The sequence below is a fragment of the Hypomesus nipponensis genome, chromosome 18 (genome assembly GCF_054491055.1).
Source record: "Hypomesus nipponensis isolate SF chromosome 18, ASM5449105v1, whole genome shotgun sequence".
Classification (NCBI taxonomy): domain Eukaryota; kingdom Metazoa; phylum Chordata; class Actinopteri; order Osmeriformes; family Osmeridae; genus Hypomesus; species Hypomesus nipponensis.
The window spans coordinates 20,989,469-21,015,933 of NC_140378.1; the positions used below are offsets into that span (position 1 = coordinate 20,989,469).

The window sequence follows — 26,465 nt, forward strand, 5'->3', positions numbered from 1 at the left end:
GACCCTCTCAACATGCTAGTGCTGCCCAGACCCTCTCAACATGCTAGTGCTGCCCAGACCCTCTCAACATGCTAGTGCTGCCCAGACCCTCTCAACATGCTAGTGCTGCCCAGACCAGACCCTCTCAACATGCTAGTGCTGCCCAGACCAGACCCTCTCAACATGCTAGTGCTGCCCAGACCAGACCCTCTCAACATGCTAGTGCTGCCCAGACCAGACCCTCTCAACATGCTAGTGCTGCCCAGACCAGACCCTCTCAACATGCTAGTGCTGCCCAGACCAGAACCTCTCAACATGCTAGTGCTGCCCAGACCAGAACCTCTCAACATGCTAGTGCTGCCCAGACCAGACCCTCTCAACATGCTAGTGCTGCCCAGACCCTCTCAACATGCTAGTGCTGCCCAGACCCTCTCAACATGCTAGTGCTGCCCAGACCCTCTCAACATGCTAGTGCTGCCCAGACCCTCTCAACATGCTAGTGCTGCCCAGACCCTCTCAACATGCTAGTGCTGCCCAGACCCTCTCAACATGCTAGTGCTGCCCAGACCGTCTCAACATGCTAGTGCTGCCCAGACCCTCTCAACATGCTAGTGCTGCCCAGACCAGACCCTCTCAACATGCTAGTGCTGCCCAGACCAGACCCTCTCAACATGCTAGTGCTGCCCAGACCAGACCCTCTCAACATGCTAGTGCTGCCCAGACCAGACCCTCTCAACATGCTAGTGCTGCCCAGACCAGACCCTCTCAACATGCTAGTGCTGCCCAGACCAGACCCTCTCAACATGCTAGTGCTGCCCAGACCAGAACCTCTCAACATGCTAGTGCTGCCCAGACCAGACCCTCTCAACATGCTAGTGCTGCCCAGACCAGACCCTCTCAACATGCTAGTGCTGCCCAGACCAGACCCTCTCAACATGCTAGTGCTGCCCAGACCAGACCCTCTCAACATGCTAGTGCTGCCCAGACCAGACCCTCTCAACATGCTAGTGCTGCCCAGACCAGACCCTCTCAACATGCTAGTGCTGCCCAGACCAGACCCTCTCAACATGCTAGTGCTGCCCAGACCAGAACCTCTCAACATGCTAGTGCTGCCCAGACCAGACCCTCTCAACATGCTAGTGCTGCCCAGACCCTCTCAACATGCTAGTGCTGCCCAGACCCTCTCAACATGCTAGTGCTGCCCAGACCCTCTCAACATGCTAGTGCTGCCCAGACCCTCTCAACATGCTAGTGCTGCCCAGACCCTCTCAACATGCTAGTGCTGCCCAGACCCTCTCAACATAATAGTGCTGCCCAGACCCTCTCAACATGCTAGTGCTGCCCAGACCGTCTCAACATGCTAATGCTGCCCAGACCCTCTCAACATGCTAGTGCTGCCCAGACCAGACCCTCTCAACATGCTAGTGCTGCCCAGACCAGACCCTCTCAACATGCTAGTGCTGCCCAGACCAGACCCTCTCAACATGCTAGTGCTGCCCAGACCAGACCCTCTCAACATGCTAGTGCTGCCCAGACCAGACCCTCTCAACATGCTAGTGCTGCCCAGACCCTCTCAACATGCTAGTGCTGCCCAGACCCTCTCAACATGCTAGTGCTGCCCAGACCCTCTCAACATGCTAGTGCTGCCCAGACCCTCTCAACATGCTAGTGCTGCCCAGACCCTCTCAACATGCTAGTGCTGCCCAGACCCTCTCAACATGCTAGTGCTGCCCAGACCCTCTCAACATGCTAGTGCTGCCCAGACCCTCTCAACATGCTAGTGCTGCCCAGACCCTCTTAACATGCTAGTGCTGCCCAGACCAGACCCTCTCAACATGCTAGTGCTGCCCAGACCAGACCCTCTCAACATGCTAGTGCTGCCCAGACCAGACCCTCTCAACATGCTAGTGCTGCCCAGACCAGACCCTCTCAACATGCTAGTGCTGCCCAGACCAGACCCTCTCAACATGCTAGTGCTGCCCAGACCAGACCCTCTCAACATGCTAGTGCTGCCCAGACCAGAACCTCTCAACATGCTAGTGCTGCCCAGACCAGACCCTCTCAACATGCTAGTGCTGCCCAGACCAGACCCTCTCAACATGCTAGTGCTGCCCAGACCAGACCCTCTCAACATGCTAGTGCTGCCCAGACCAGACCCTCTCAACATGCTAGTGCTGCCCAGACCAGACCCTCTCAACATGCTAGTGCTGCCCAGACCAGACCCTCTCAACATGCTAGTGCTGCCCAGACCAGAACCTCTCAACATGCTAGTGCTGCCCAGACCAGAACCTCTCAACATGCTAGTGCTGCCCAGACCAGACCCTCTCAACATGCTAGTGCTGCCCAGACCCTCTCAACATGCTAGTGCTGCCCAGACCCTCTCAACATGCTAGTGCTGCCCAGACCCTCTCAACATGCTAGTGCTGCCCAGACCCTCTCAACATGCTAGTGCTGCCCAGACCCTCTCAACATGCTAGTGCTGCCCAGACCCTCTCAACATGCTAGTGCTGCCCAGACCGTCTCAACATGCTAGTGCTGCCCAGACCCTCTCAACATGCTAGTGCTGCCCAGACCAGACCCTCTCAACATGCTAGTGCTGCCCAGACCAGACCCTCTCAACATGCTAGTGCTGCCCAGACCAGACCCTCTCAACATGCTAGTGCTGCCCAGACCAGACCCTCTCAACATGCTAGTGCTGCCCAGACCAGACCCTCTCAACATGCTAGTGCTGCCCAGACCAGACCCTCTCAACATGCTAGTGCTGCCCAGACCAGAACCTCTCAACATGCTAGTGCTGCCCAGACCAGACCCTCTCAACATGCTAGTGCTGCCCAGACCAGACCCTCTCAACATGCTAGTGCTGCCCAGACCAGACCCTCTCAACATGCTAGTGCTGCCCAGACCAGACCCTCTCAACATGCTAGTGCTGCCCAGACCAGACCCTCTCAACATGCTAGTGCTGCCCAGACCAGACCCTCTCAACATGCTAGTGCTGCCCAGACCAGACCCTCTCAACATGCTAGTGCTGCCCAGACCAGAACCTCTCAACATGCTAGTGCTGCCCAGACCAGACCCTCTCAACATGCTAGTGCTGCCCAGACCCTCTCAACATGCTAGTGCTGCCCAGACCCTCTCAACATGCTAGTGCTGCCCAGACCCTCTCAACATGCTAGTGCTGCCCAGACCCTCTCAACATGCTAGTGCTGCCCAGACCCTCTCAACATGCTAGTGCTGCCCAGACCCTCTCAACATAATAGTGCTGCCCAGACCCTCTCAACATGCTAGTGCTGCCCAGACCGTCTCAACATGCTAATGCTGCCCAGACCCTCTCAACATGCTAGTGCTGCCCAGACCCTCTCAACATGCTAATGCTGCCCAGACCCTCTCAACATGCTAATGCTGCCCAGACCCTCTCAACATGCTAGTGCTGCCCAGTATGACAGCTCCAGACACTTCCAGGAGTTGGGCCATAAATGTACGTCATGACTTCTGGCTCGGCTTCTGCATTCCTACGAATGGTCTCTCTCACATCCTCCTCTAACACCAAGATCTAACACTTAGGCTCACTAACTTTGATAGTTCATAATCAGTCACAGCTTTACATATGTTTTTTAATAATACAGAATATAATATAAGGGTTGAGTGAGAGACTCATTTTCAATCAGACAGTTCCATACTGGTAACCCATATTCAACATTTCAACAGAGTGATATTAATGTCCACGTCAGTACCCTAACCCAGCCCTAACCCATTACCAATAACTATGTTACCAATAGTTATTATGTATTTGTATGTTATTTTATCTTAATCCTTGTCGGTGTTTGAGTGGAAGAACCTGAACATCACAGTGATGATGGCACTGATTACCATCCCTGGAAGGTGTTTAGTTAACTTAACCTCCAAATTATTCAGGAATTGCTTGTTTACCAAAACAGCAGTTAATATGTATACATCAGTTGTTTTTTATTACACATTTTCAATTTGGGGGGGATTGAATTGATGATTCAAATTGATGATTCCTCACCTTGAATAAAAATGTTTCCCTTCAGTCCTGATGTGTTGCAGATGGGAGGGGTCGGCCTACACATTCATGTTTGAAGGAAACGGCACCACGCGCTGCAGCAGAGCTCGTTAAACTGTTGAGCAGCTCAGAGGTGTAAAGATCGGCTGTGATGATGAGCTTGCTGCTGTTGCTTTTCTGGGCGACTGCGCTGTACCTGGAGTCCGCACGAGGTGAGGAAACACCTGTTTAACACATCTGGAAATTAGAATGTGATGTGTTCATTTAGCCGATACTTTTCATCCAAAGCGAACCAGCGACTTCTTGATTCGCAAGTAAATGCTCTACCACTAATCGTACTGTCCATCCCCAAGAGAAATTAGATCAACGTTTTATTGGTTTACACTTTTTAGACACCATGGATGGATGCGGGTGAATGTAGGGCCTACATGTTCGTTGTAGGTCAAAGGTTAGATATGGAATCTTATAAAATACAAAGTCTGTAAGAATGTTATTTTTTGTAACAAATGCAATTACATTTTTACTATAAAAAATGTAAGGGTCAGGGTTAGGGTTAGGGTTTCAATGTTGGTCTCTAAACAATAAAATGTTATTTACATGGTAACACAGAAACATAAATAGATAGCTAAGTAAGTAAGTAAGTAGCTAAGTGCCGTTCCCGCCCTGGTGCGTTGCGATGCACGCGCATCTCACTGATGAACCCTGTTGCCCTGAGATCAACATACTTAAAGAATGAAACGTTTAGATATTTCACAAACTTCACTGTAATTTAATGAGTTATTATCAACATTTATTAAATAGATAAAAAGTGGGATACAAGCATATTGTACCAACACGGTAACCTAACTTAACGTCCCGCGGGGAGTACATTGTCTGAAAAGTTGAAATCATTATTTTTCATAAACTTTTTGTTTGAGGGGAAACACTTTGGGGAAATTAATCTCACAATATTTTTTTTACTTGTAGATATGCATGTAGAACTTAATTAACTAATTAGAATTAATTATAGGCTACTACAACGAAGTCCTTCAAATGTGTGACATTGTTAGAAACTCCTCTTAGTGAGGACAACAAACATCAATATAAAGAGAAGAATTATTGCACATTTTCGAGCCCAAAACCAAAAATCTACTTTGGTGGATAGGCCAAATAATGACATGCTGGGTCTCGAGCTGCGATAGTAAATAACGTTCCTTGACTCTAATACCAGAAATACAGTTTCAATTCTTCCCTTCTGATCCTTTATCTCCTGTTGTACTTTCTACACACATTATTTAAACGCCCCTTTGGATAAAAGTATCTGAAAACGAATAAAACGTAACCTAAATGTTTTAAACCAAGGAGTCGAAAGTCGGCTGAAGCTGAACGGGGGGGAAGGTCCGTGCCAGGGCTACATCCAGGTCTTTCGCAATGGGGTCTGGGGGTTCGTAGGCGACCAGGACTGGACCGACGCTAACGAACAGGTGGTCTGTCGGAGCGCCGGCTGCGGAGCGCGAGTCGCGCCAGAGGCCGGAGACGCGCGCTCCGTGATGCACCCCAGCCCGGGTAGTGTCACCTGGATGAACGAGGTGACGTGTTCTGGAACCGAGGAACACCTCTGGTTTTGCAATTTCCCCGGGTGGAACGTCAGCGTATACAACAAGGACACCGTCCGCAGGATTTATTGCACAGGTGAATTATGAGTAATTTTTTCTGTTATTGACGGGAGAATGTTTGCGATAGTACAACGCTAAATATAGGCCCTATCTATGTTTCTGTTGATGTTTTAAAACTCTGTAACTGGAACATCTAAACATTTTTTCTTGAACAATTAGTAGGACATGCTCTGCTTTTTGAATACAAATTTAGGCTAAATAACTGTTTTTGAGAATGTTGTCGATACACGTAAGAAATTATTTAGTTTGTATGCAAAATATCTCGAGGACATATTTAGAACCCTTCTAACGATGTTTGTTTGCGTTGGTTTCTGTTCTCCAGAGAAGATCTCGTTGAGCCTGAGCAAGGGCGAGGGCGAGGGCGCGTGCGCTGGGAGCTTGCTCTTCAACAGCTCCTCCGGGCCTGGCTTCCTCTGCGCTGACAAGTCGGGTAGGAGTTTTATCAAACTGTTTTGGTTTATAGGCTGCTTTTTATTTTTGGTCCTCACCATTAGTGTGTCAGTAGAACAGTCTGAGAAGTGTGTATGTGAATGTTGTGGAGGGTTTGTCTGTGTTTTGTTAGGCTCAATGTCTCTCATGTAAAACGTTGGATTAAAATAAATATAGAATCTTATATTTCTCCAATAAAGTACCAACAGAGATGGTAAAAGTACACACATCCTTCACTCAAGTAGAAATTCAGATACTCATGTTCCTAAAGACTATGGTAAAAGTTGACTACACTTTTTCACTCAAGTTAAAGTAAAGAAGTGTGGGCTCTGACATATATTGAAGTAAAAAGCAGCCATGACTACACCTGTTGGACCTCACATCATATTAATACATTAATACAAAAAGACACTGTAGATGCACAGCGCATTCGCCAGGATTCCTTTTTGACACTGACAATTTTGAACATCTCCCTCATATATGGCCATAGGTGATCAGGAATGTCTCTATTCTCAGTCATGTCGACATCGCTAACTCCATCTATTTCATCCTTAAGTACCTTTTTTAAACCCAAAAATTCAACCGTAAGAAACTTTTTGGAAACTTTTTTTGAAAACGTTTTTTCATCACCACAGACAGCGCATAGTCGAGCTGTGCCGATCTGTTGTATCAATGTCAACAATTCTGAACAGGTACAATTCTGTTAGGTACCCCTCCCCTCAGAATAGGATTCTGCCTGAGATTAAACACATTCAGTACCTGTGACTTTATAACTGATATCAGTTAATAACTATCCCTTAAACAATGATATAAATAAAGAAAATAAACATCCCTAATAACTCATATGGGTATGTGTCCTCTAGTGTCAGATATAGCAGCCCAGCTTGCGTGTGGGGCTCTTGGCTGCGGCGAGAAGAGGCAGATCCTCCTGCCCAGGGCCCCGCCTGCCGGCTCTGCCCCCAGGAGGGCCTTCTCCCTGGGCTCGTGTTCCGGCGACGAACAGCACCTTTGGCAGTGTGGGGTCAGGCGTGACACCAAATGCACACAGCCTTTATCCATCATCTGCTCAGGCAAGCCTCTGGGATGTCTGTCTCTGTTACTGTGTGTACAGTCTAGTCTGTGTGCTGTCTGTTACTGTGTGTACAGTCTAGTCTGTGTGCTGTCTGTTACTGTGTGTACAGTCTAGTCTGTATGCTGTCTGTTACTTTGCGTACAGTCTAGTCTGTGTGCTGTCTGTTACTGTGTGTACAGTCTAGTCTGTGTGCTGTCTGTTACTCTGCGTACAGTCTAGTCTGTGTGCTGTCTGTTACTGTGTGTACAGTCTAGTCTGTTTCATGTCTGTTACTCTGCGTACAGTTCAGTCTGTGTGCTGTCTGTTACTGTGTGTACAGTCTAGTCTGTGAGCTGTCTGTTACTCTGTGTACAGTCTAGTCTGTGAGCTGTCTGTTACTCTGCGTACAGTCTAGTCTGTCAGGCTGTGTACAGTCTAGAATTCTTTTAACATTTTCAATTTGTCACTATGGGTAATTGAGTGTGTGAATTGTATCCATTCAAAACCTCTGTGTAAACGTAGTCTGAAAGGTCTACTAACCCCAGGAAATTAGATAAGAAAAGTTTATTGTCCATTAAATTGACATAAATTGGATAATTATATGAATTAATGTTATTAAACCTCCCCTACCGTCCACAGGCCACACCAAACTGAGTATCAGTGGGAACAAAACGTGCTCTGGCCCCCTGCTGGTGGAGGATGGAAGCACATGGACCCCGGTCTGCCAGAGCTCCTTCAGTCTGAACAACATGACCCCCGACAGCATGTGTCGCCAGATGAGGTGTGGCTCCTCCGGGCGTCTGGAGCCAGCCCAGTGTAACGGCTCCACCCCCCTCACCCTCACCTGCTCAGGTGAGACTCCACCCCCTCACCCTCACCTGCTCAGGTGAGGCTCCACCCCCTCACCCTCACCTGCTCAGGTGAGACTCCACCCCCCTCACCCTCACCTGCTCAGGTGAGACTCCACCCCCTCACCCTCACCTGCTCAGGTGAGACTCCACCCCCTCTCACATCCTCAGCTTATTGCCAAGTGAGTTACATAAACAAGGAACTTGCTGTGGTTGCTGCATACAAAAAAATACAGAAAAATGATAATAAAGATTGTTATAGAATAGAATACCTGAGCTGCCTACCCCTCTCTAGACAACGTCCAGCTGGTGCTGATGCACAACAGGGTGCCCTCTCGCTGTTTCGGCTCGGTGCATATGAACCGCTCGGGGGTGTTGGAGGGGGTGTGTAGCGACGGCTGGGACATAAAGGACGCTGCGGTGGTCTGCAGAGAGCTGGGCTGCGGGCCGGTGATCTATCCTGGGAAGGACAGCATCACCCAGCCAGGCAGCATCACCCAGCCTGGCAGCATCACCCAGCCTGGCAGCATCACCCAGCCTGGCAGCATCACCATGGTGGAGTGTGAGGAGAACGACCAGCACCTCCTGCACTGTCTGTCCAGGTACCGCTCAGCAGCACATTCTGTCTCTTAGTATTTACTGAGGACAGTTATTCATGGCTTTATTTAGTTTTGTCGCATATTTCTATATTTCTATGATATAGCCGGTGGTTCTACCATGTTTAAGTGTTTTAGAATTTGAGATTGTGCTGTAGCTCTGTCTAAAGACTAACTCTATGAAATAGTTTGATGTTGCACTTTTGATAATGAGGTTTTTGCTGCACAATTGCAGTATCACATAAAATACTGTAAATTAGATGTTATTGTTGCACGGTATTTGAGACATCATTTTTTTGGGGTGACATGTTTGGTAGCTGAGATGATGTTACTCTGCGCTGTGCCTGGTAAATACAGGCCGTTCCTTGACTTTCTACATGCACCATGTGTGAACCATGTGTGCACCATGTGTGAACCATGTGTGAACCATGTGTGCACCATGTGTGAACCATGTGTGAACCATGTGTGCACCATGTGTGAACCATGTGTGAACCATGTGTGAACCATGTGTGCACCATGTGTGAACCATGTGTGCACCATGTGTGCACCATGTGTGAACCATGTGTGAACCATGTGTGAACCATGTGTGAACCATGTGTGCACCATGTGTGCACCATGTGTGAACCATGTGTGAACCATGTGTGAACCATGTGTGCGTCTCTCTTCCAAGGTATGAGCCGAGGAGCATGTCCTGTAAGGAGGCCCGGGTGGTGTGCACAGGTCAGTGTGAATTCACTTCTAGGTTCCTTGTTTAGCACAGCAAACACACATCACCTCTCTTTTTCTCTGTCTATCTCTTTTTCTCTTTTTCTCTGTCTCTGTCTCTCCCTGTCCCTCCCTCCATCTATCTATCTATCTATCTATCTCCCCTCTCTCCCTTCCCCCCTTCAATCTATCTATCCCTTCCATCCCTCTCTCACTACCTCTAACTCTCTCTACCTCAACCCGGGCTCGTCAGTAGGATAACGTATGAAAGCTTTATTCTTCTTCATTCCTTCTTCCCTCGTCACGTTGCTCTGTGACACCAGACAGTGTGAAGGTGCGCTTGATGGACGGACCGGGGCGGTGCGCGGGCCGGGTGGAGCTCCAGTATGACGGGTCCTGGTGGAGGGTGAGCGAGGAAGGCTGGACGAGCCTTAACTCCCACAGCGTCTGTAGGACTCTGGGGTGTGGGAAGGCACAGGGGACCACTGATCGCTTCTTCCAGGGGGCAGGCGAGGTGTTTCCACACAGGATAGAATGTCCCCCTGAAACTGAACTGTCAAACTGCAGCATCAAGATCATCAATGTCAGACGTCCAGAGAACCCACAGACCAAGATGAAGATGCTGACTTGTGATGGTACCGTATATTATTATATTATTATTATTATTATTGTTATTGTTTGTCTCTCTCTCACACTCCCTGTCTGTCTCTCTGTCTCTCTGTCTGTTTCTCTCACTCTCTCTTTATGTTAACTAATGCATAGTGCCCATGATACAATTGGTGACACACACAGATTCCTGGAATTAGAGCACAGTGCCAGCGATGATATAGGTGACACACACAGATTTCAGCAGTTATATATAGATTGTGTATATATAAATCTAGTGCAGTGCCCGTGATGCCGTGGTGACAGTTCTTAGTAGTTTTGGTACCTACATTTCCCAGATCACAATTAAAATTCTCTGTCATCTCTGAAGTACTTTTTCAAACTCCACACGTATTCTAGTCAAACTGCCAATGCCGTGTAGCTTTCAATTGTCTGTTGTTGCCTATGTTATAAATTGCTTGTTATGTTGATCAAAATGTATTACGGTTCTCTGTTAAATTGTCTTACCACCACAAACACCTAGACATTTAGTTCTTAACATAAATGACTATATATCTGTCCCCTCCCCCCCGCCCCCTCAGACCATGCGCTGCTGTACCTGTCAGGCGGGTCTGGCTGTTCAGGTGAGGTGCAGGTGCAGAACGCTGGCCACACCTACTTCCTGTCTGGGTCCAACTCCACCTGGCACCAGGACTCGGCCAACATGGTGTGCAGACACCTGGGCTGCGAAGCCAGTGTGTCCTTCAACGTCACCGCCATTGACCACCAGCGCATGCGCTCCTACAACTGCTCCTCCAGGGAGGGCTCTCTATTTGACTGTCCAATGACTGAGGGTCAGACTGAGGGAGCCAATCAGAGCGAGGTAGCTTTCGTCGAGTGTTCAGGTGTGATACGTCTTTCCATTCATGTTATTCCGAGATTTTCTATTTTTTCACTGAAAAATGTTTATATTGTAGAAAGAAATATACAGTGCAGAAGTATTTGGCTTCTTAAGCCAAGATTCATTACATGAATATTGTCGTATACTTTTTTGGTCTTTATCTTATCTTTTATAAAGATAGTTTTATAAACTGTCTGTATTTGTGTGGTAATATAAAAGTTACATTTAGTTCGGTCTTTTCATTTATAAAGGCATTTTTTCTATACTTAAAAAATACAAATAAATTGTCACTAAGGCTTTTGTACAGTACTGTGTATTTACAGTTTAGTCTAAAAATCCAACAGACGTTTATAATGAGCATTTCCACAGTCGTATAACAGCTTCTCCGTGCCCTGCATGTCCATGTGGTTGCCGGTGGTTGCCGTGCAGGATCCCGGAGCGTGAGCTTGCAGGGACAGTGCTGGGGGCAGGTGGAGGTGTGTGGGGACGGCGTCTGTGGGGCCCTGTCCCAGGAGGGCTTCACGGACGGCCAGGCCGGGAGGCTGTGCCAGGACCTGGGGTGCGGAGACCCCCTGCCCCCGACAGGCCTGGAGGGGCCGAAGGTGGTCGTGGCGTTCCTCAGCCTGCACCAAGCCCAGCCCAGCCTGCCACTGGAACAGGCCAGCAGGGTGCGCTGCACGGGGGGGCTGTGCACCAGGCTGGCCGCACACGTGTTCTGCTCAGGTATGGAGGGGAGGAGAGGGGTGGAGGGAGGGAGGGGGGAGGGAGGGAGGGAGGGGGGAGGGAGGGAGGGAGGGGGGGAGGGAGGGGGGAGGGAGGGAGGGAGGGGGGAGAGGGGTGGATGGAGGGAGGGAGGGGTGGATGGAGGGACGGAGGGAGGGGGAGTGGGGGAGGTAGGGAGGGGGAGGGAGGGAGGGGGGAGGGGTGGATGGAGGGACGGAGGGAGGGAGGGGGGGAGGTGGGTGTGGGGTGGAGGGAGGGAGGGGGAGGGAGGGAGGGGGGAGGGGTGGATGGAGGGACGGAGGGAGGGGGAGGGGGAGGGGGAGGGGGAGGGGGAGGGGGAGGGGGAGGGGGAGGGGGAGGGGGAGGGGGAGGGGGAGGGAGGGAGGTAGGGGTGGATGGAGGGAGGGAGGGATGGAGGGACGGAGGGAGGGGGGAGGGGGAGGGGGAGGGGGAGGGGGAGGGGGAGGGGGAGGGGGAGGGGGAGGGGGAGGGGGAGGGAGGGATGGAGGGAGGGAGGGATGGAGGGACGGAGGGAGGGGGGAGGGGGAGGGGGAGGGGGAGGGGGAGGGGGAGGGGGAGGGGGAGGGGGAGGGGGAGGGGGAGGGGGAGGGGGAGGGAGGGAGGTAGGGGTGGATGGAGGAAGGGAGGGAGGGAGGGGGAGGGGGGGAGGTGGGTGTGGGGTGGAGGGAGGGAGGGGGAGGGAGGGATAGTTAGGGGGGGGCTATCATCCGTGGTCCAACTTGGGGGGCAGGCATGGGGAGATTTGTGGAAGTAGGGTGGTGAGGAAAGGGGGGGGAAGCAGGAGACTGGGACACAGGAGGGGGGGGACTAGATATCAACATTGTATTTCCAGACTCTGTGGAGGGCAGATGTGATTCTGGCTGTGATGTGATTCAGGCAGCATCAAGACTCAACTAGTAGATCCCAGAGACTACTGCTCTGGGAATGTGGAGATGTTCTACCGGGGCAAGACCAGGCTGGTCTGCCAGGAAGCCCTCCAGGCGGCTGAAGCCAAGGATGCCATCTGCAGGGAGCTGGGCTGTGGTCCGGCCCTCAGGGTGCTCCCGTACTTTGGCTCACCGCACCTCAAGGACCCGCGAGTGAGAACGCTCTGCCCAGCAGGGAGCAGAAGGGGCTGCTCTGTCTCCTTGGATCAGTCCTGCCCTCCTGCAGGCCTACGGTGCTCTGGTAGGTGCTGGCAGCGTGGTGGGCTCGGTGTGTGTGTGTGTTTATTCATGTGTGTGTGTGTGTGTGTGTCCATGTGTGTGTGTGTGTGTGTTTATTCATGTGTCTGTGTTTTGTGGCAACCAAGGGGTGTAGCCAGGAGCGAACAGCACAGCACTACTGAAAAACACGGTTTGGGTTGGTTGGTTGAAAATAGCAGGCGTTTATTTAACCAAACTACCAAACAAAACAGAACTTCCTGCGTCAAGGGAACGGTGTGGAGTGTACCTCCCACTCCTGACTGAAACAACTCAGAAGGAGGTGTTCAGCTAACCACCCTGTGTAGGCCCACTCCCTGTTGGAGCTCTGCTCCTCCCCACTCCCTGTTGGAGCTCTGCTCCTCCCCACTCCCTGTTGGAGCTCTGCTCCTCCTCACTCCCTGTTGGAGCTCTGCTCCTCCTCACTTCTAACGATCCCGACTTGCGACAGGGCTGGCCCACTCTTCATGGTGTGGTCACCCTCCACCTTCCACCTTCCACCTTCCACCCTCCACCCTCCACTCTCCACCCTCCACCTTCCACCCTCCATCCTCCACCCTCCACCCTCCACTTTCCACCTTCCACCCTCCACCCTCCACGTTCCACCCTCCATCCTCCACCCTCCACTTTCCACCTTCCACCCTCCACCCTCCATCCTCCACCCTCCATCCTCCACTCTCCTCCCTCCACCCTCCACCCTCCACCCTCCTCCCTCCACCCTCCACCATCCACTTTCCACCCTCCATCCTCCACCCTCCACCCTCCACTTTCCACCTTCCACCCTCCACCCTCCACCTTCCACCCTCCATCCTCCACCCTCCACCCTCCACTTTCCACCTTCTACCTTCCACCCTCCACCCTCCTCCCTCGATCCTCCTCCCTCCACCCTCCACCCTCCATCCTCCATCCTCCACCCTCCATCCTCCATCCTCCACCCTCCACCCTCCATCCTCCATCCTCCACCCTCCATCCTCCACTCTCCTCCCTCCACCCTCCACCCTCCATCATCCACTCTCCTCCCTCCACCCTCCTCCCTCGATCCTCCTCCCTCCACCCTCCATCCTCCACCCTCCACCTTCCACCCTCCACCTTCCACCCTCCACCCTCCACCCTCCACCCTCACCCTCCACCTTCCACCCTCCATCTTCCACTCTCCATCCTCCATCCTCCACTCTCCATCCTCCACCCTCCACTGTCCACCCTCCACCCTCCACCCTCCACCTTCCACCCTCCACTCTCCATCCTCCACCCTTCACTCTCCACCCTCCACCCTCCACTCTCCTGTCTCCACCCTCCACCCGCCATCCTCCTCCCTCCACCCTCCACCCTCCACCCTCCATCCTCCACCCTCCATCCTCCTCTCTCCACCCTCCACACCTGTATGTGTGTGTCTGTAAAAGTTAGTCAATTTATTGGTAATTTTTGTATTATAACTGTATTGGTCAACTGGCTAATTTGCTGGTTTAATTAAATAATCAATTAACATATCAGTTGGTTAATTGGTTCCACCAGAGTGGAGGAGGATGGTGCTGAAACTGCCGGACGTTCCGGGGATGAAGTGCGAGGGCTTGGTGTTTGTGTACAGAGAGCATGGCTGTACCCGTGTCCCCTCCGAGGGCTGGACCTCCGCAGAGGGCCGCGTGCTCTGTCACAACCTGGGCTGTGGGGACTACGAGTCCCACGAGTCCAGAAACAGCAGCAGCACTTCCTGGTGGGATCGTAGCTACCGCTGTGGCAACGGCAGCAACGGCAGCAACATCTGGGAGTGTGAACACAACGAGACCTCGACTAGCAGGAAGCAGCTCTACCTACGCTGCCATGGTCAGACACAAACACACAGACACACACACAGCTCCACACACACAACTCCACACACACAGGCATACACAGACACACACAACTCCACACATACACAAACACCGACACACACACACACAGGGTGAAACACACATACATACACACACACACACACACCGAAACAAATACACACACCCATACACATACCCCTCCACACACACACACACACACCTCCACACACACACACACACACACACACTGTAACTGCACGTCCTGTGTTTTTCTCCTCCTGCCTCCCAGGCACCTACCCGGCCTCCACCCTCCGCCCGGTCCTCCCCCACGCCCCCCCCGCACCCTCCCCCCATCAGAGGAACTGCTCTGGGCAGCTGTTCCTGGGTGGCTTGGGGGTGTGTGACGCTGGCTGGAGCCGCAATGAGTCTCAGATAGCCTGCCAGGGCTGCAGCAATGCCATCAACATCAAGGTCCTTACTGGGGAGGGGTAGGGGGTAGGGGGTGAAGGAGAGGGAGAGGGAGAGGGAGGATAGTGGATTTGATTTATGTTAATATATCCCTCTCTTGGCCCCACTTAACAACCTTTTGTTTACGGCTTTGGATACACCTATGCAGTCCACACCCAGGAGAGGAGGAAGAGCAGTGAAGGGGCTCCATGTCAGCTGTCTGGGCTCTGAGGAGCAGCTGGGACAGTGTAAGACCATCAGCGAGAGCTGCACTACAGGGCTGGTGTCTGTGGCCTGTGTAGGTGAGCATCCCAAGAGTCACCAGGGCTGGGCCACAGGAAGTGACTAGGGCTGGGCCACAGGAGGTGACTAGAGCTGGGCCACAGGAAGTGACTAGAGCTGGGACAAAGGAAGTGAGTAGAGCTGGGCCACAGGAGGTGACTAGAGCTGGGACAAAGGAAGTGAGTAGAGCTGGGCCACAGGAGGTGACTAGAGCTGGGACAAAGGAAGTGAGTAGAGCTGGGCCACAGGAGGTGACTAGAGCTGGGACAAAGGAAGTGAGTAGAGCTGGGCCACAGGAGGTGACTAGAGCTGGACCACAGGAAGTGACTAGAGCTGGGACAAAGGAAGTGAGTACAGCTGGGCCACAGGAAGTGACTAGAGCTGGGCCACAGGAGGTGACTAGAGCTGGACCACAGGAAGTGGCTAGGGCTGGGCCACAGGAAGTGGCTAGAGCTGGGCCACAGGAAGTGACTAGGGCTGGGCCACAGGAAGTGACTAGGGCTGGGCCACAGGAAGTGGCTAGAGCTGGGCCACAGGAAGTGACTAGGGCTGGGCCACAGGAAGTGACTAGAGCTGGGCCACAGGAAGTGACTAGGGCTGGGCCACAGGAAGTGGCTAGAGCTGGGCCACAGGAGGTGACTAGAGCTGGGCCACAGGAAGTGGCTAGAGCTGGGCCACAGGAAGTGACTAGGGCTGGGCCACAGGAAGTGACTAGGGCTGGGCCACAGGAAGTGGCTAGAGCTGGGCCACAGGAAGTGACTAGGGCTGGGCCACAGGAAGTGACTAGAGCTGGGCCACAGGAAGTGACTAGGGCTGGGCCACAGGAAGTGGCTAGAGCTGGGCCACAGGAAGTGACTTGGGCAACAGGAAGTGACTTGGGCAGTAGGTTGGTGTTAGACAGCATTGTCATTTTATTGTCAAACTGCTTGTGACGTCTCTTCCACAGCCGGGGTGGAAGTCAACGTGTCCAGGAAGTGTGGCGGGCGTGTCCTGGTGCGTTACCGTGGCACCTGGGAGCCTGTGTGCTCCCTGCAGGGCAAGAGGAGGGAAGCAGACCTCCTGTGTGTTAAGCTGGGCTGCTCCTCCTCTGACTCCATTGACACAAAGCCGGCTTTGGGCCCAGAGCCAGAGACCACCCTGAGCTGCGAGGAGAAACACAGGGACATCAAGTACTGCGTCCAGCAGGAGAGCTGCAAGGGAAGCTCTGCCGACGCTTACGTCTACTGCCAAGGTTGGGAAAAGAAACCAGTACTGTGGTTATATATGGGGAACTAACCCTACAGTTATATATGGGGAACTAACCCTACTGTTATATATGGGGAACTAACCCTACTGTTATATATGGGGAACTAACCCTACAGTTATATATGGGGAACTAACCCTACAGTTATATATGGGGAACTAACCCTACAGTTATATATGGGGAACTAACCCTACAGTTATATATGGGGAACTAACCCTACTGTTATATATGGGGAACTAACCCTACTGTTATATATGGGGAACTAACCCTACAGTTATATATGGGGAACTAACCCTACTGTTATATATGGGGAACTAACCCTACAGTTATATATGGGGAACTAACCCTACAGTTATATATGGGGAACTAACCCTACAGTTATATATGCGGAACTAACCCTACAGTTATATATGGGGAACTAACCCTACTGTTATATATGGGGAACTAACCCTACTGTTATATATGGGGAACTAACCCTACAGTTATATATGGGGAACTAACCCTACTGTTATATATGGGGAACTAACCCTACTGTTATATATGGGGAACTAACCCTACAGTTATATATGGGGAACTAACCCTACAGTTATATATGGGGAACTAACCCTACTGTTATATATGGGGATCTAACCCTACAGTTATATATGGGGAACCCAGGAGCTGTTCATTACTCATCACTACACAATCAGCAGTGACCTGAATGCAAAGCGTTGCCTGTCTGTCTCTCCTGCTCCTGCCTGTCTGTCTCTCCTGCTCCTGCCTGTCTGTCTCTCCTGCTCCTAGGTTACCAGGCAGAACCCCAGCCCTCAGGGCTCCCCGTGTCCCTGGTGGTGGGGCTGTCCCTGGGGGCGCTGGCCCTGGTCACACTGGGCCTCCTCTGCTTCTTCCTCTGGAAACGCTTGGTCTACAGCGTCAAATGTACGTGCACCGTCTACAGACAACACCTGTAGCTGAAATTAGACAACACCTGTAAATGACATTAAACAACACCTGTAGCTGAAATTAGACAACACCTGTAGCTGATATTAGACAACACCTGTAGATGACCATTAGACAACACCTGTAGCTGAAATTAGACAACACCTGTAGATGACATTAGACAACACCTGTAGCTGATATTAGACAACACCTGTAGATGACATTAGACAACACCTGTAGATGACATTAGACAACACCTGTAGATGACATCAGACAACCCCTGTAGCTGATAATAGTCCAGGGGTTTCTAACCCTTCTCCCAGAGCGCTTCCTGCCTGTGGGGGTTTTTACTTAGTTGACAACACGAGTTACCAGATCAACCAGCTAGTTGTTAGAACCATATGTGCTAGATTAATGTTGGAGCTAAAATGTACAGGCAGGTATCTCTGTAGGAGCAGGGTTAGAGACCCTGGCCTACATCAGGAACTACTACATTTTACATTTAGTCATTGAGCAGACACTCTTATCCAGGGCGACTTAGTACAGGGACATTCCCCCGAGGCAAGTAGGCTGCCCATGCCCAAGGACACAAGGTAATTTTGCACGGCGGGGAATCGATCCGGCAACCTTCTGATTAGTAGCCCAACTCCCTCACCGCTCAGCCATCTGACCCTACTCTAGTGTTTTCTCCAGACTGACTGGATTGTAAATCTTTACATGGAACTGTAAACTGTACATTTTGGGTTAACCTACTATAGATTTAACTAGATTATGTTCCATACAACTATAACTTGTATCGTCTTACAGTTTATTATAGTGGAGAGTGTACTAGATATTGTATATTGTCTATATTTTTGAAAATACTCATTCCAAAGGATTTCTTAATATACAGTAAGTGATTTAAGAAATAAATGCATGTTAGGATTGTAGCCAGCAGGGGGGGGCAGAGGGCAGTGTGAGAGCAGGTGGATGGAGACTGTACAAACAGGCTTTTATCAAAATTGACCTACAGTACAGGGGATTTGAACCTGTTGACCTCTTGACCTGCAGTCAAGTTCTCCTAGATGTTACTACCCAGATACAAAATGTTGTCTAAATAAATAGAATAAAAGAGCAGTCTTACTGTGGCTGGTATATATTTTCACTGTTTTTGGAATCCCCTTCAGCTGATGCAAAAACAACATCTACACATCATGGGGTTTAAAACATCTTCAAACATAGACAAAAATGTTTATGGAATAAAATACAAGATTATTTCTTACGTGCATTACCTTGTAGCCATAATAATCCTACACAGGAATTCAAGACCAGAATACTCTCTTTTTTTAATTCACTTATCAGTAATAAATAGTATAAATTAGATAAACAAGTAAAGATGAGATTAAATGAAAGTCGATGCGCTGACACCCACAGTAACGATCTCTCCACAGTTCAATTTTCAGGAAGGTCCGTAAGGAAACAATCGTCTTTTGAGAGTGGAAATTACGAGGAGCCAGACCTCAACCAGCTGGACTCGCTGACCGGCCTGGGTGAGTTAACCCTGACCCTGACCCTGGGTGAGTTAACCCTGACCCTGACCCTGGGTGAGTTAACCCTGACCCTGACCCTGGGTGAGTTAACCCTGACCCTGACCCTGGGTGAGTTAACCCTGACCCTGACCCTGGGTGAGTTAACCCTGACCCTGACCCTGGGTGAGTTAACCCTGACCCTGACCCTGGGTGAGTTAACCCTGACCCTGACCCTGGGTAGGTGAACCCTGACCCTGACCCTGGGTGAGTTAACCCTGACCCTGACCCTGGGTGAGTTAACCCTGACCCTGACCCTGGGTGAGTTAACCCTGACCCTGACCCTGGGTGAGTTAACCCTGGCCCTGACCCTGGGTGAGTTAACCCTGACCCTGACCCTGGGTGAGTTAACCCTGGCCCTGACCCTGGGTGAGTTAACCCTGACCCTGACCCTGGGTGAGTTAACCCTGACCCTGGGTGAGTTAACCCTGACCCTGACCCTGACCCTGGGTGAGTTAACCCTGACCCTGACCCTGGGTGAGTTAACCCTGACCCTGACCCTGGGTGAGTTAACCCTGGCCCTGACCCTGGGTGAGTTAACCCTGACCCTGACCCTGGGTGAGTTAACCCTGGCCCTGACCCTGGGTGAGTTAACCCTGACCCTGACCCTGGGTGAGTTAACCCTGACCCTGACCCTGGGTGAGTTAACCCTGACCCTGACCCTGGGTGAGTTAACCCTGACCCTGGGTGAGTTAACCCTGACCCTGACCCTGGGTGAGTTAACCCTGACCCTGACCCTGGGTGAGTTAACCCTGACCCTGACCCTGGGTGAGTTAACCCTGACCCTGACCCTGGGTGAGTTAACCCTGACTCTGACCCTGGGTGAGTTAACCCTGACCCTGACCCTGGGTGAGTTAACCCTGACCCTGACCCTGGGTGAGTTAACCCTGACCCTGGGTGAGTTAACCCTGACCCTGACCCTGGGTGAGTTAACATGACTGTCAGGTGTTTCAGTGTTGTGAGTTTCAGATGAACATTGTGGATGTTTCACATATGCAGGATGGATGTTTCACATATGCAGGATGGGTGTTTCACATGTGCAGGATGGATGTTTCACATGTGCAGGATGGATGTTTCACATGTGCAGGATGGATGTTTCACATGTGCAGGATGGATGTTTCACATGTGCAGGATGGATGTTTCACATGTGCAGGATGGATGTTTCACATATGCAGGATGGGTGTTTCACATGTGCAGGATGGGTGTTTCACATGTGCAGGATGGATGTTTCACATGTGCAGGATGGATGTTTCACATGTGCAGGATGGATGTTTCACATGTGCAGGATGGGTGTTTCACATGTGCAGGATGGGTGTTTCACATGTGCAGGATGGATGTTTCACATGTGCAGGATGGATGTTTCACATATGCAGGATGGGTGTTTCACATGTGCAGGATGGGTGTTTCACATGTGCAGGATGGGTGTTTCACATGTGCAGGATGGGTGTTGGGTTTATTGCTGATTTCCTTTGCAATGTGGCCAGTAAACCCAGACTGTGCTCGAGCGTCAAGCTGAACCATTCAGCAGCAGTTCTCTCCTCGTACAGGAGGTAACGGTCGCAGAGCGTCTGACTCCTCCCAGTCCTACGATGACATCGCTGGGGAGGACGACAACGCCGCCAAGACCCTCAGCGTTGGCGGACCGGCGGTAACCAAGGACGACCGCAGCCATGGTAACCTTCATGTATAGTGTTGCTAGGTAGTTACATGGTAGTTAATGTAACCTTCATGTAAAGTGTTGCTAGGTAAGTTACATGGTAGTTAATATAACCTTCATGTAAAGTGTTGTTAGGTAGTTACATGGTAGATCATGCGTCTTCTTGTGTTTCCATGTTGTGCAGTGAACCTGTTTGCAGAACCGGCTTCCTTCAAGGTACAGCAGGAGGACTCCCAGGGTAGCTATGACGACGTCAGCTCCATCCCCATGGCAATCATAGAGGAGGCAGTCCTGGTCCATGAGATCCCCGACATCCCGCAACATCACCATGACGATGAGCCAGGACAGACGAACGGTCGCCATGGTGACGTAGAAGCAGAGGAGGATGAGGAAGGTTACCTACAGCCAGACCAACTGGTGTAGAGAGGCTGGGGCGATCAGGTTTATACACACTCCTTTTAGACTGCAGGTGTGTAGATGAACACGTCTTCAACAAACTATGCATTTGGCTTGATATACACAAGGTTATATTTAAATTATTAATATATATAGTAATATAATTATTGCTTTAATATTTTTATAAATATTAGAGATATTATTATTAGAGATAGAGAATAGAGATAATTAATAGCATTATTTTACTAAACATGTTAATAGGAGTATGGCAGTTCCTAACTTTTTCCGTGTCTCTCGAAGCCAATTGTATTTTTCTTTTACATTTACGATTTTTTTGTTAGCAAACGTTTGTACCCAACGCGAGTCACACAGGCAGCAACTGTAACCATGTCTGGTAGTTTTTGTAATGCTTGCCTCGCGAAACATGACGTGACAGCCACGTCGGTCTGTAAGACAACAAGCTCCAAGCTGTGAAACGAATCCATAAGTTTAAATTCACCGCACATCAGTGGAGTGGCTACGTGATGCGCATCAGCGCTATAGTCTGCGGAACACACGCATTTCTGGAACATGACCTCGCGAAAAGGAAGTTCCTGTCAGACAGGAAACATGATTTATTAGCTGTTGTTTGGCTGCTTCACGACCACAGCTGTCACGCAGTCGTTACCATCACAGCCACGCATGTTTCTCATTGTCCTTTACAATGTATGACATTCATTAGATTTGCTTGGGTTCGATAGAATTATTGTTAACAGTGTAGTAATCTCGATGGATCTTTGCTGTGACTTCATTCCATTTTAATAGTTGATGTCGTTTTTAAATGTTTTTTACTTAGTTTTAAGGTTTTGATTATTCTCTTCAACTTATATGCATGATAAACTGTGTCAACGCAGAACAAACTGTTTTCCTATTCATTCTTAATGCACATTTTAGAATATGAGATAATGTTGTTACATTTATATTGGACACGGTTTTAAACATTAAAGCAGAAGCTTTAATACTTGTGTTGTCGTTGTAATTTTATTACAAAAGCTAGCAGGGCGGCAACTCGAGAATAAGAGACGATGACAACATAACGACCAGAACGTGATTCTGAGTTCGGTAGATCTTGACCGTCACATTCTGTCTGGGACGCTGGAAACTGCTCAGGTGTTGTGTATTAAATTGTATGTTTATGAAACGCTATAGTTTGATACACAGCATGAGAGGCGATTTACCGCGAGGCCGTCTCTCCGGAGGAATGTGCTGTTACAGAGCGACAGGAACCTCCAGCCGTTTAAAAACCAGCTGTTGAACTAAACCACGCGCTGAAATTCCATCACGGCCGCAGTCTTCATTAAGAGACTGAACGTTTGTAAACTACGTGTTGATTTTCTCTCTTCGTGTGTGTATGTGTGTGTGTAGCTGCCAGTGACGAGCACTGACACCCCAGTCAGGCGAACTAACCCAACTGCATTCCTGCCACCAGCTCGTACAGGGTTACGAGTGAGCGTGTGTTACAGTATTTTAATGAGGCTTTCGCATGTACCGGACTACAGCAGACTCTCAGAGACGTATTTCTCTCCCTAATGACTATGAGCAGCTGGCCATGCGCTGACATGAACATGAGAACACAGAGAGAGAGAGAAGGAGTGGGGGAGAAAGTTAAACTCTGTTTAAAAAGTCTCTAAGCTGGAGTACTGACTACGCTTTTTCACTCAAGTTAAAGTAAAGACCTATGGGCTCTGACCTACGCCTAATTAGGTAAAAAGTAGCCATGACCTGTTTTTCGAAAAATGTTTTTGGGAAAATGTTTAAAAAGAAAAATGTGAGAGGAGGGGAGAAGGGAGAGGAGAACAGAGAAGCCTACATCTGAGTAGAGTAAAGTAGAGTAAAGTAGAGCAGAGTACAATAGAGTCCTCATCAAGTACTCATCGTTAATTTAGAAACAGTCAACAAACAGTAAAGCAGAGCAGAGGAGAGGAGGAGAACAGAGAAAACCTAAAACAGTACATTAAAGCAGAGTACAGTAGAGTATAGTAGAGTGCTCATCAATAATGCAAGCTTATTTTCTTAAGTTGTTTTTCGAAAATATTTTTTCAACCTTTCAAAACGTTTTGGAGAAAGATTTTTCAAAAATGTCTTTTAAACCTTTACAAACTTTTTTCAGAAACCCTTTTTCAAACCTTTTTCAAAAAAAATGTAGTCAGAAAAATAAATTGAGAACATTTTAAATCTATGTAAGTACAGTAACAAAGTATTTGTACTTTGCATCTCTGTCTATGGATAAAATGAGTTAATCATCTTTTTTTATCCAAAGGAATTAGGTGATTTTCCACAACAATGATGGCCTTGTTGACAGGTAACTTCACACCCTGAACCGCTCCAGACTATTTAAGGGACATGCACAGCGATGACACACCGGTTGGTATTTTGGTCATCTAGATCTCTCCAAAGAGAGACCACAATAACCTGCTCAGTGCTAACAGGCTAGTGGTCACGTCTAGTGCAGGTATTTATGTTGCTGAGTGTCTGGGATTGGAACCAACAGCAGCTTTATGTTCACCTATCTAGAGGAGGAGGAGGGGGGCCTATCTAGAGGAGGAGGAGGGGGGCCTATCTAGAGGAGGATCAGGATGACCTATCTAGAGGAGGATCAGGGGGACCTATCTAGAGGAGGATCAGGGGGACCTATCTAGAGGAGGAGGAGGGGACCTATCTAGAGGAGGAGGAGGGGGGCCTATCTAGAGGAGGAGGAGGGGGACCTATCTAGAGGAGGAGGAGGGGGACCTATCTAGAGGAGGAGGAGGGGGACCTATCTAGAGGAGGATCAGGGGAACTATCTAGAGGAGGATCAGGCGACCTATCTAGAGGAGGAGGAGGGGGGCCTATCTAGAGGAGGAGGAGGGGGACCTATCTAGAGGAGGAGGAGGGGGACCTATCTAGAGGAGGAGGAGGGGGACCTATCTAGAGGAGGAGGAGGGGACCTATCTAGAGGAGGAGGAGGGGGACCTATCTAGAGGAGGATCAGGGGGACCTATCTAGAGGAGGATCAGGGGAACTATCTAGAGGAGGAGGAGGGGGACCTATCTAGAGGAGGAGGAGGGGGACCTATCTAGAGGAGGATCAGGGGGACCTATCTAGAGGAGGAGGAGGGGGAACTATCTAGAGGAGGAGGAGGGGGGCCTATCTAGAGGAGGAGGAGGGGGGCCTATCTAGAGGAGGATCAGGGGGACCTATCTAGAGGAGGAGGAGGGGACCTATCTAGAGGAGGAGGAGGGGGACCTATCTAGAGGAGGAGGAGGGGGGCCTATCTAGAGGAGGAGGAGGGGGAACTATCTAGAGGAGGAGGAGGGGGACCTATCTAGAGGAGGATCAGGGGAACTATCTAGAGGAGGATCAGGGGACCTATCTAGAGGAGGAGGAGGGGGTTCTATCTAGAGGAGGAGGAGGGGGACCTATCTAGAGGAAGAGGGAACGGCTGTAGCTCACTGAGCATTTGACTTCAGACTAAGAAGTCACAAGTTCAAATCCACCCTGTACATCACTTTGGATTACAAGAGTGAGCTGCATGAACACATCACTCAACCAGCACTTGCTATGTGTTTTGTCCCAAATATGTGTATACATTTACACGTCTCCATAGAGATAGATGGTCTTGATATCAGCATGTTGGAGTGGGACTAGAATGTGTCTGGTTCTGAACCACAGAGGGGGGCGGGGCTTGTACTGAGGAGCAGTCACATGTTACCCCCCCTCGCTCCCCCGCAGGGAAGAAACATGACCCTAGTTAGTGTAACACGCCAAGTATGCTGTGAAGAATGGTGCCAGGATTCCTCCCCCTCCTCCCCTCCTCTCCTCTCTCCCTGCTCCCCTCTCCTCCCCTCCTCTCCTCTCTCCCTGCTCCCCCCTCCTCCCCCAACTCTCCAGAGAAGGGAAGGATGTCCGTCACTACAGAGCCAGCTGCAGCTGAGGAGGGGGGAGGGGGAGAGAGGGGGCAGGGGGAGGGAAAGAAAGAAAGTGAGAGAGGATTTAGAGAGATGCTGTCAGAAGGTGAAAAGGGCAGAGAGAGGGAGTGTGTGTATGTGTGCGTGTCAGGGAGAGTTATGTTTCTGGCTCCAGAGAGAGACATGCGACCCTCCCAGGAGACAGCATGAAAGTCCGGAGTGCAGAGATGAAAGATGCGTGTGTTTATTTTCAAAAGCACTCTGAAACACAGTGACCCCCTCCCCACCCACCCCTCTGAGACACAGTGACCCCCTCCCCACCTACCCCTCTAAAACACAGTGACCCCCTCCCCACCCACCCCTCTGAAACACAGTGACCCCCTCCCCACCCACCCCTCTGAAACACAGTGACCCCCTCCCCACCCACCCCAGGGCGGATGCCTGGGTTTAGACGTCGTCCACGGGCTACTACAGATACAAATCAGAAGAACTGCTGCTTCTTGTGCTTCTCAGGACACACAGTCACAAGTGTACAACGTGCTACTTTATAGAGAAGTTACAGCGTAAATAATAATATAGTCAATATTCAATATAATAATATACGTAAATAATAACATATTCTTTCAACAGAAAATCTTTGTCCAAAACGTGAACATAATAGAAGTTCTAACGCCCTCCCACTGAGCTATACCCTCCCAAGAGATCTAGAACACTGAGCGATACCCTCCCAAGAGATCTAGAACACTGAGCGATACCCTCCCAAGAGATCTAGAACACTGAGCGATACCCTCCCAAGAGATCTAGAACACTGAGCGATACCCTCCCAAGAGATCTAGAACACTGAGCGATACCCTTCCAAGAGTTCTAGAATATTTACAATGCATAAACACCCTCAATCCCCATGTAAATACCTATTCAATCCATAACTATTCCCATAAAGACATCCTGCGTTCACACTTACTCAGTGTCACAGCTAACTGGTAATACCTAGATGTCTCCTCCTAACAGGATTACTATTTAGTAGAGCTGTGAAAAATATTCTGTTAACACTTTATGATTAAATTACAGGGTTATTTAGTTGTTTTTTACGCATTTAATGTAATATACCCACAATTCCACCCAATCTGCACTAGTCGCCACTCTTATACAAAACATGGAACCTGAGGACCTGAGGAACCTTCTGGATGGAAAGTTCATGTTCCTAAAAAACAAAGATGGAACATTCAATAAAACCAAAGTGATATGCACACTCTGCGGGAAGACAACACGAAGCATGCATTGGTCGGCGAGGGGAGTTTAAGTGGAATGTGCCAAACCACCCTCACTGAACAGCGTAGGCCCCTCACTAACCCTGGGACAAGGTGACTAGAACAGTTGCCAAATTGATTGAAAAAAGCTGTACACCGATTAATATTGTTGAGGACAAGGGGTTCACCAAAGTTTTGCGAGTGGCTACGAGCATCAAAGCGAGAAGGCCCAAAATCGGTAATATGTGATTAATCAGATTTTTTCACAGCCCAACTATTTA

The 26,465-nt window shown here is 50.0% G+C and overlaps 1 protein-coding gene across 1 annotated transcript; it reads left to right on the plus strand.

Annotated features, from left to right (window-relative positions):
• Nucleotides 1-4,151: 4,151 nt before the first annotated feature.
• LOC146252676 (scavenger receptor cysteine-rich domain-containing protein SCART1) lies at nt 4,152-21,977 on the plus strand. Its single transcript, XM_084679111.1, has 19 exons — nt 4,152-4,212; nt 5,342-5,671; nt 5,978-6,085; nt 6,948-7,154; nt 7,775-7,987; nt 8,279-8,585; nt 9,250-9,299; nt 9,608-9,919; nt 10,472-10,774; nt 11,200-11,493; nt 12,391-12,681; nt 14,208-14,516; nt 14,793-14,974; nt 15,120-15,252; nt 16,179-16,463; nt 17,259-17,393; nt 18,824-18,922; nt 20,506-20,631; nt 20,800-21,977. The coding sequence occupies exons 1-19, from the start codon at nt 4,152-4,154 to the stop codon at nt 21,036-21,038; spliced, it is 3,984 nt and encodes a 1,327-aa protein (XP_084535237.1). The 3' UTR covers nt 21,039-21,977.
• The last annotated feature ends 4,488 nt before the right edge of the window (nt 21,978-26,465 follow it).